General features: G+C 49.3%; 1 protein-coding gene across 1 annotated transcript in view; it reads left to right on the top strand.

The window, feature by feature from the left end:
- The first annotated feature begins 6291 nt into the window (after positions 1 to 6291).
- The window catches only part of ANOS1 (anosmin 1), a 182736-nt gene continuing 178279 nt past the window's right edge, over positions 6292 to 10748 (top strand). Inside the window, exon 1 of the mRNA XM_042974131.1 lies at positions 6292 to 6583. Coding sequence (XP_042830065.1) covers positions 6377 to 6583 — 207 coding nt within the window. The 5' untranslated portion in view covers positions 6292 to 6376. The remainder of the gene's footprint in view (positions 6584 to 10748) is intronic.

Genomic DNA, 10748 nt, shown 5'->3' with positions numbered 1-10748 from the left:
TAATAACAGTAGGTTATCACAGATGAAGGACTGTGGCCGCATTTTATGAATGTGGCCAGCATGTGGCGCTGTTTCCTGTTAAAAGCTGCCTTTTTCAATTTTCAGAGCTCTCCAAATCTATGGTCTTTACAATGGCTCAATGTAAATTTCAATGGGCTTGAAAGATCAAAGAAGAAAAACCCAGTAACTCTTTAAACAGAATACATAGGTTTCTTTTCATGAACAGAACAGAATAAAGTATGATTGTTTATTTGAACTTCCTTTTATGAAAGCTTAAAAAAGTGTGATTTTACACAATTTTAAGTATGAATTTTACTGGAAAATTCATTATTTCACATGATAACTAGGCCAGTCGGAAGAGGAAAAATGAGGTTTTTAAAGTTATATCATTAAAGATTTAGTAAAAATGATATACATTTAATTTCTTGTAATGGCTTATGCTTCTGAAAATAGGAGTTTGGTGGCAAACCAGTCATGTTTTGTTCATGTCTAGAGCCAGAGATACACAAGTTACTCTTTATATTTTCAATGGTCTCCTGCATTTGACTGTTAATTAGCACAAACTTCATGGCTATCTGTATGTTTTTCAATATCCACTGCTTATATATGAGATGATGTTAGAATTAGGCTAAAATCAGTCCATTGCCTGGTCACTGGGACAAGATTTCAGCTTTACTGGCTTTGAACATCCTTTGAAAACACTCGTTTTCCAAACCCCATGGTTTCCAAACCGCATGGTTCAGCAGGCACTATGCTCAGTAAGACAATAAAACCAGCAGAGGCCATTAAATGTGCTAAAGCTAAAAACTTCTGGTGGTAGGTGCTGGGAGGGAAAAAGCATTCACAGTTGAATATCACAGTCACCATACAATTGATCCTTGATGCATGAAAATGCACACATTTTATTTTTTAGTGGTTGTTTTAATTTTAGTAATGACTGAATAGGCTCTTCACATGTTTACATAACAGGTACCAAACTTAATATTACTTGATAGATTGATGGTGACTTTGGGGGAAAGGAGGGCTGAGGGAAGGCAGACAAACTCTGGTAAAGACGTAGTAGCTTGAAATCATGTTATGTGATAATCCTTTTGTATATTTTGTCCCCAAATTTTAGAAGTCTCATTAAACTATTCTTCAACTGCACAAAACCAAAAGCAGTTTAGGTAATGAATAGAATTGGTACCTTGAAACCTGTATATGCAGTAACTGAATTTTCATAATCTTGCCCAAGAAGAAATGTGTCATATGCTAATAATTTATCCCCAGTGGGATATCTACATTGCACGATAATTAAAAAAAAAAAAAAACAAAAACAACATCACCCACAGATGATTGCAACTGAATGTGTCTTTTTCTGCAAAGCATAGTATATCCAATGGCCCTACGCAAAAAGTTATTTTCATTTGCAAAAGGATGGAATTGGCCATCAGGGACCAGGGCAGCAAACAGTACCACAGAGGTTCAACCCATTCTTGCCTGAAATCGTATTACAAAAGATGGAAGTCTGATATTTATCCATTCAGTTGTTAACGGCATCCCACGCTGCCCATGTCACTATCTTTTCCTCTTCAGAGCTCTGGGTATCCCCTGGATCATGCAGTTCCAAGCTAAGCAGAAGGGGTAAAGTTTGGAGAAGAAGGAAAACACAGTTAAGGAAGAATCTAGAAGAGTCCTGTTACCAAAATTGTGAGGACTTAGCCTGCAAATGTAGATGTGAGAATGAGTCTAACAAGGCCTATTTCTCGGTTTTCTCACATTTTCCTTTCCAGAAGTCAATTGCAGTTTCTGAGACAAGGTGCATGTTATTACATCATCAATGAAGGCAATTAAACTCATATGTGAGTTCCCTCCCCTCACTTCATTGTCCCTTAGAACTTATAACCAATGATGGGGGGCCTCATAAATGGCATCAAATTGAAGTATTGGTCTTCCCCAATTTTAGAGTGAGTTATCTATTTGTTTTTCCAGGAGGGGCATATCAGAGAAAGATTATGCTTGTTTCCTTTATAGCTTACACCTATCAAGTGCAGCTGGAAAGCTTTTGAAAAGACAAGCTGCTAGTCTGAAAAAAATGAGTCTAACAGTATGTTGTTCCTCTGGAATGTACTGGAAAAAGTAGAGCCATGTGATTATTAAGAAAGAGATTTATATGTCCAATCCATATCAACATGTATACCTAAAAAAGTTACCTTAAAAAATAACAAAGCCATAGATGTTATTGAAATCAAAGCTTCATGGGCAGGTGGGTGGCTCAGTCGGTTAAGCATACAACTTCAGCTCAGGTTATGATCTCATGATTCGTGTGTTTGAGCCCCACATCAGGCTCTGTGCTGACAGCTTGGAGCCTGGAACCTGCTTTGGATTCTGTGTCCCCTCTTTCTCTGCCCCTCCCTGACTCATGCTCTTTGTCTCTCTCTCTCTCTCTCTCTCTCTCTCTCTCTCAAAAATGAATAGACATTAAGAAAAAAAAAAAAAAACAGTTGAGATTCCAGTGCCCTACCCCAGTGTTGGAGTATATGGTTAGTAAGCTTCCCAGGGGGTTCTGATTCTCTGTTAAAAAAAAAAAAAAAAAAAAGGAAAAAAAAAAGAAGGAGAAGGAGAAGAAGAAAGGAAGGAAGGGGTAAAGAAGAAGAAACTAATAACCTAAATAAATTGCAAGGAAGAGCATAGCTAACTTTTTGGAGACTGTGAATGAGGGGCTTGTTTGTGTGTTTCTTCTAGAACCTGACCAAGACGGGTCACACAGTTGGTCGCTGTTCACATAGATAGAAATAAAGAGTTAGTTAAGACCCTTTTCCACTGTCCTTGCTGGATGGATATTTTGTGAATATAAAGTCAAACCGAAGTCAATATAAGTTTCATTTATTCTCCAAATTCAGACTGGAGGGCTCATGTTGAATTTGAGGAAAGGCATGCTAAGTTCTTTCTTACCAATGTAGCTGGACGATTTTGACCCATCCATTTGTCCGTCATTCCTTCTATACAGTAATGGCTCTCCTCTCATGTAGTGGATCTTCATGAACGTACAGAGCTTAACCAGTCCTATCAAAAGTTAGACAGCTTGCTGGGGCATCTGGGTGGCTTCACTCGGTTAAGCATGCAACTTTTGAGCTTGGCTCAAGCCATGATCTCCCAGTTCACAAGTTCAAGCCTGACATTGGGCTCTGATAGCACAGAGGCTGGTTGGGATTCTCTCTTTCCCTTTCTCTCTGCACCTCCTTTGTTTGCGAGCCGTCTCTCTCTCTCTCTCTCTCTCAAAATAAATAAACTTCCAAAAAAACGTTAGAGAGCTCCTACCAGCCAAGTTGCAGGGTGAAATGCATAGTAAATGGAGCACATGTATGCAGAATAAAAAAACGTTAGATTACAACTGTTATTCTGTCTTTACCAAAATGTTTTCCTTTTAAAAGTTACTTTAAACTAAAATTAAAATAAATAACATTAAAAAAGGCCAGCATAGCCACAGAAGATGTCTGTGATAAGTCTAAAACAAGAAAGCAATATAACCACAAGTATAATTTTAACATATGCATAAGGTGGCCTTATATGTTTAATCCCAAGCTTTCTGTTCAACCAACTAGATGTTCTCTGTTGTGGTTTATTATAAAATGCATTTATTCATGGACATGCATATGCTATGGAAACCATATAAGTAGCACACTTAAAAAAAAAACAGTGATCCCTTTGAACATTTAAATGCTGTTTTTAAAAGCTCAGCATGCTTGTCCGTATTTCACTTTCTAGAATATAAATTTCATGATATGACATGCAAAGTTATAAATCAAAGATATAAGAAAATGTAGGCATGCATAATATCCTTGCCTCCACGGAGATCAGGTATTTGTTGAACTTTAAAAGTTAAATGTTCCGCCACAGCTTTTGGACATTTTTTTAGCAATTCCCAGAGAAAGCGATTTTGAGGACAATCCTGTATTCACATGTCACACCTCCATTCACTGCTGTGAGGCTGTATACACCTTCCAGTTTGGGGTCGCCAAGGTTAGCTTCTTCACTCTTGGTCAATAGTACGTGTTTAACATACTCGAGAAAGATTTCCATTCACATTTCTGAGCATCTTTTAAACAAACCATTGAGCTCATGCCTACATTTTTTAATGTTTCCTGCTCAAGGGGAGTATTGTCATGCTGAAACGTACACATAGGGCTGGCTGCACAACTCAAACCTTGTTTGAAATTAAAACCAAGATGGTGACAGAACATTAAACCAAGTGTGGCTCCTTCTACAGTGGGGCTCTGTACGGTTGTGCAGGGTGCACACCCACGAAGTCACTTCTTCCTACAGAAACTTTTGAATTCCCTGATTTTTAAACATGCATTGAGAGGGGCACCGGGGTGGCTCAGTCGACTAAGCGTCTGGCTCTTGATTTAGGCTCAGGTTATGATCTCGTGGTTCGTGAGTTCAAGCCCTGCATCGGGCTTGACAGCATGGAGCCTGCTTGAGATTCTCTCTTTCTGTTTCTGTCCCCTCCCCTGCTCTGTCAAATAAATAAATAAACAAACAACATTTAAAAAAATCATTGAGAAACACACTAAGCAATGAATTGTATTGGCCTTGCTGACTTAACTATGTGAAGAAATATACACAGAAGATGCTGTACTTGAGGGGTGCCTGGGTGGCTCAGTCCATTAGGCATCTGACTTTTGATTTTGGCTCAGGTCATGATCTCATGGTTCTGAGTTGGAGCCCTGCATTGGGCTCACTGCTGTCAGTGCACAGCCCACTTTGGATCTTCTGTCCCTCCCTCTCCGCTCTTCCCCTGCTCTTTCTCTCTCAAAAGTGAATAAACATTAAAAAAAAAAAAGAAAGGTGATGTACTTGAAAAAGAATCATAGGTATAATAGGATAACTGTAGATGGTTTTCATTATAATTTAACAGGAAGAGCTCAGAATCACAGAGTGGAGAATGTGCAGAAGAATGGGGTAGGGGTGGGGAGGGAAGGTTGGATACTGGAAAGAGTCTAAGCTTTAGGTGAAGAGTAATCAGACTTTGATGTATCTTTGGGCAGGCGGAGTGCCTCTAGATAGACCCTCTCTGTGCTTAGTTGGGAGCCGATGGAGGTCCTGGGGTTTAGAACGTGTGCCATTCTGTACAGCATGTGGAGCCGTCGGGGCACAGGGACGTCAGTCAGGTGGTCTGCACCTGAAAAGGGGTGTGCATGGCTCTTTTTGACTCAGTGCTGTTAAATAAATATCCCCATGCCTCAAGCACAGCCTGCACGATCCCATCTCGGCCCTCTCTCGGGGCTTCTACAAGCCAGGAGACTGAGCGCTGTCCCTTCCCCATGGAGCTCAGGGAAGCATAAACTCTGTTCCAGGTACCGTCTTAGGGTTGCGCCCCCAGCTCTTTCTGCGGCACGGCCCTCTCTGGGGACAGAGAACATGTGTGCTGAGAGAGCACGGGAAAAGATGGCAAGAAATAGTGGGGCTGCAGTTTCCTGCTACAAAGGCTGAACCAAGAGGCTTGGGACAGATACATGGGGAAGGGTTTGGGAAAGATTTCTGTTTGGAATCACCACACTGGGAGAGTAGCGCTTACCAGGAAAACAGACACCCAAGGAAACAGCGAGTGTGGGGCTGTTGTTTAACAAATGTCACTTGCTAGGTACTCACATGGGTTCCCAGGTCATTATAATGAAGGAAGAAGGGAGGAAGAAAGAAGGAATGGGGGAGGGAGGGAGAGGAAGGAAAATGTCACTGAAATGCCCATTTCAGTTCTGTTACTTAGTTCTTTTCCACTATTTGGGACCAAAAAAAAAAAAAAAAAAAAAAGGAAATTCGAATATGCGAAAGTATGAGCGGAGTCTGGACCCGGGGTACAAACTGGAGAGGAAGCCTCCAAGTTCCAGGCGCTGCGTCCTTCCTTGGGCGGGTTGGACGCCCTTGGGGGTCCCCGGGCCCTCCTTTCCAAGAAGGCAGCTACATCGCAGGCCCGGGCTTGCTCCCACCTGCGGTTTATCACCTGGACGGTGGGGGGCGGGGGGAGTGCGGACTGCCGGAGAGCCTGCGTGGGAGCCCGACCACCCAGAGCGGGGCGCACGGGGGAGACCGGGTCCGCGCCGCCCAGCCTCTGAGCGCGGGGGCTCGCTGCCCCTTAGACCAGCCCACGGCCCTCGGCCCGGCCCCCCTGTCACTCACTTTCCTCGCAGCCAATGGCGCGGCCGCCTGTCACCCTCACCCCGCCCCCCGAGGCCGAGCGGGGAGGAGGTTGGCGGGGAAGGCGCGGGGCTGGAGTTGAATGATTGAACTTTCCAGCGGAGTTGCGGCGGCCGCGAGGTGTCCCCGGCAGTGCGGCCCCGGCGCGGAGCTGGGAGCCTCGGCCAGCGCCCGGCGCCCGCGCCCCCGACCTGCAGCCATGGTGCCCGGGGCGCCCGGCGCGGCCCTGACCCTCTGCCTCTGGCTGGCGGCCTGCGGGGGCTGCCTGGCGGGCGGCCCCGGCGCCGCGGCCGCTCGGCGGCTGGACGAGTCCCTGTCGGCCGTGAGCGTCCAGCGCGCGCGCTGCTCGTCCAGGTGCCTCAGCTTGCAGATCACGCGCATGTCCGCCTTCTTCCAGCACTTCCAGGTACGGGAACCGCCGCGCTGGCGCCGCGGGCCGTGGCGGGGGGCGCGCGCGCCGCCTGCCTCCCGGCCTGGGCGCCCCAACTTGTGGCCGCGCTCGGCGCGCGGATCCCGCCGTCCCGATTCGGCGTGGCTTTCCAAGCGGGGCTGCCGAGCCCCCGTCCCCAGCCGCCTCCTCCGAAGGAACCCGAGACTGCAGCATCCTTGCCAGCTCTCCTTTCCCGGCGGAAAACGAGCGGCGCTGTCTGGGGAGGGGGCGAGCCGCCGTGCAGATTCCGAGGCTGCGTGTGCGCGCTTGTGAGTTTCCCCCGACTCCGCGCGCGGGGCTCCGGGCCAGTCCCGCAAAGTCCCGGGCGCGGCGGGGCCCTCGGTGCCGCCGGCGCTGGGAGGGAGGCCGGGAGGCGCGCCCAGCCGCGCCTGGGGACCCGCGCGGGCAGCCCAGCCCCGCAGGTGCCCGCGGGCCGACACTTTTGTCTCTTCTGAGCGCCGCTTTCATCATCCGCGGGCCGGGAGCTCGCGCCCCCCCCCCCCCCCCCCCGCCTTGGAGACGCAGACGGGGCGCTGGGGCCGAGTAGTCTGTTCCAGAATGTGTGGGTTGGGGCGGGGGGGGGGGTCGCTGTGCGCGCCCCAGTTTGGAGCTCCGGAGCTTCTCCGTCTTGCCAGCGGATAGTGTGCAGAGTAAGGGAAGCGATGCACGGGACACGGGACTTGGAGGGCCGGGTTTGGGTGCTCAGAGCAGAGCCCCGGGGTCGGTGACTCCCCCGGGCCCCGTACGACCTTCTGCTTGAGGATGGGAGAGCGTGCGTTTGGATGAGCGTGAACGTCGGAGGTTCAGAGAAGCGCGCCTTTGCGCCTGTGGATTGCGGGGAGCCACAGTAGCAAGGGTCCCCGCAGGTCTTGGCGTGGGAACCCGGGGTGCGGGGGGCGCATCTGCGCGGCCCGCCGACTTTGCGGAGGCGCGTCCTGTTCCTGTTCCCAGCACACACACGAGTGCGCACGGTGTGAAATCATTCTCGCAGACGCCTTATTTCTCTCGTGTGCCGTCGTTCTCTCCACGGCCTTCCCGCCTCTCTCCTTAGCGGCTCACCTGTTCCCAGCTTTACCTTCCTTCTTGCCTCAGGAAAGCTGTGGAGGCCAGAAGGAGACCCGGGATCTTTGCAAGATCAGCCCTCTGATCTTGGGAAATAAACTGGGCGCCCCTCCCACCTCCCACAGGGGGCTTTCCAAGGGGCCCCGGCTACTAAGCTGCGAGAGGAGGCGATTGTAATGACGGTAGAGTTTGGGACAAATCTCCATAGCCTTGGGGATGTCCCTCGTGGCCCGAGAGCTAATGGAACCTAGCGCCGGGTCGCACAGAACTCAAAGTTGGGATCCTCAGAGATCGCACCCGCTCGCGAAGCGTGCATGTGCGTGAGTGCGCATTCGTGCAACACGTAGTGGGTTTCCGAGGAACTGGCCGCCGCTGCGGTCCTCCCGTCTCTGTGGAGAAAGGGAAAACCGCGTTCTCCTGTTCCGCGCTGACACGACGCGGACATCCTGGAGAGGGCTCCTCCCGGGCCACCTGGTTTCCAAACCGCCCTGCCCTGCCAGAGCCCCTCTCCTGACAAGATGCGATGTACACTACGGTTTAATCCGCCCCAGAAAACAAAACAGAGCAACCCATTCTTGGAGAGAAAGAGTATCTTTTCGTTCCTTCCTTCTTTCTTTCTAATTGAATTGTCAGTTGCTATAATTTATTTGTTTTACAGTTTAAGCGGCTAAAGAAGCAGTTTAGATCAAGCCAATTCCCGTGAAAGGCTTTTCTTGTGGTCTCCTGGCATGATTTCTCTTCACAAGAAAAACTGCTGACGGAACACACATTGCCAGACAATCCTGATTACATTTTAATTAGCTGGGGTGGGGTAAGCTGCAAATTACTCAGGACTTAATAGCTGCTGTTTCTGCAATCAATTGCCAAGCCATTCTTGGAGGTTTAACCCTAACCTGGTAATGCCTATCTGATTTACCTAAATTGCCTGGATTAAGCTTCCTTCAGATTTGAAAAGGCAGCACCTCACTCTCCTCATAAGCCCTGGAGCCTCCCTGTCCCTGCCCCCTTGTTAAATAATTGGGCGACGATGCAGGTCAGGCTGCTTCCAGCTCCTTCCAGGGCACGTGTTGTTTGTTAACAGGAAAGGCCAGGGCGAGAGGAGGCTTGTGGAACAGCTCCTTCCAGGTGCCCCTCCACTGCTGATTTTAGAGATGGAGGAGATCTGACTGTGGCATAAATGTGTCTGCATGTTTTGAATGCAGTCCTATCAATTGCTTTTTAATTTTTCAATTTGAGAAACCAGAAAAAGGTTCAGAGAAGCAACTCTGCAGGGCCGGCTGCAGTAAACATGTTCAGTGCTTTTTAAAGCACTATTCAGTTCTTACAAGGATGCTGGACAGTGGGCAGAGTCGGGGCTCAAAGCCCAAGTTTCTAAGTTGAAGACTCGCAAATCTTCCTGACAATCAAACTGCATCACAACAGAAGGCACAGGCTGACTTCCTACCCCTCAAGTTTCCTTTCCCTGGTCAGCACCAGGAAGAGGTAAGACAGATGCGTTCTGATGGCAAACGGGCAGGCAGTCCGTGAATGCTTCCCCCTGGCTGGTCTCAAGAGCCCTACGGAGTTGAAGACCCCCTCAAGGGGAACAACACAGTGAGAAGGGGCACGGTCCATTCAAGGGAAGGAAAGGTGAGGCTACTGAGATCCACAGGCAGTAGGCGAAGGAGCCTGCAGAGGACTGGTCTACAGAACATAGTCACAAATATCCATTTCTCTTATTTATTTATATATTTTCCAGTTTATTTATTTATTTTTGAGAGAGAGAGAGTTCACACAAGCTGGAGAGGGGCAGAGAGAGAGGGAGAGAGAACCCCAAGCAGGCTCTGCACTGTCAGCATGGAGCCCGACGCGGGGCTCAAACTCACGAACCGTGAAACCACGACATGAGCTGCCAGGGCCGGGCTAGGAAGGACCCGGCCTCCGCACTCATGGTGTAGACAAAGACTTGGAGCGTCTGGGGGCACTGCCCTGGAGCAGCAGGCCCGCACAGGAGGCTGCAATTGAGTGGTCTCTGCCCCAATTCCACACACTTTCCAGCCTCCTGTGAAAGTGACGAGGCTGTAGGGTCTTGGGTAGATGGGGTGCACCTGGTCCCTTCGCTTCTGCGGTGCTGGTGGGCATCACCTGCCGGCCACGTAGCTATCACCCGGGCCCGGAAGCCCGCGGGACTCGGTGCTGATCCATGCAGGCGGGAATGGTGACTGGGGACTTCTGGAGTTATCTGGCACAGCCCTTGGCTCCCTGTGCGGGGCACCGGGCACACTGCAGGTTTGCACATATCACGTACACGATGGCGTTACAATGCCCCCAACAGGGGTGGTTGGGAAGGGCCTCCTTGTGAACGTGAGATCTGGGCTGTGGGGTGTGGAGCAGACATGTGGGCTCTGGAGCCAGGCAGACCTGCTCTCCCGCAGGCTTGGCCACTGGGCACGTGGGTGGTGTGGGCAGGCCACCTCCTTGAACTTCCAGCCTCACGTGGGTCCCATGGGGGACAAGTACCTGCTGGCAAGGCGGAGAGCATGGAACATGGTGGGGATAATGAAAGTGATGGCAGCAACGGAGCTGACACCAACGGGAAGATGAGTAAGTGCCAGAACCATCCGAAGAAGGTAGTGTTTGTTTCCTAACTGATAAAGAAACAGAGGTGCTGAGAAGGTAGGTTACTCACACAGCTAATAGCGGAGCCGGGTTCTGGGTGGCTACAAGTCCTTGGTTTTATTCTTTTTTGTTTTTAATTTTCTTTAATGTTTACTTTTGAGAGAGAGAGAGAGAGAGAGAGACAGAATCCGAAGCAGGCTCCAGGTTCCGGGCTGTCAGCACACAGAACCTGATGCAGGGCTCCAACCCACAACTACGAGACCGTGACCTGAGCTGAAGTTGGATGCTCAACTGAATGAGCCACCCAGGCACCCCAGTTTTATTCTTATTTTTAGGATTTTATTGGCTAGTTGGTTAAAGTTTTTTAGATTTTTAAAATTTATTTATTCGAGAGAGGCAGAGTGAGTGGGGCAGGGAGGCAGAGAGAGCGAGAGAGAGAGAATCCCAAGCAGGCTCCACACTCTCCGTGCATGTGGAGCTC

Source organism: Panthera tigris, chromosome X (assembly GCF_018350195.1).
Source record: "Panthera tigris isolate Pti1 chromosome X, P.tigris_Pti1_mat1.1, whole genome shotgun sequence".
NCBI classification, from domain to species: Eukaryota; Metazoa; Chordata; class Mammalia; order Carnivora; family Felidae; genus Panthera; species Panthera tigris.
Note: the sequence above shows the minus strand (reverse complement) of the source record. Positions and strands in the feature narration are given on the sequence as shown.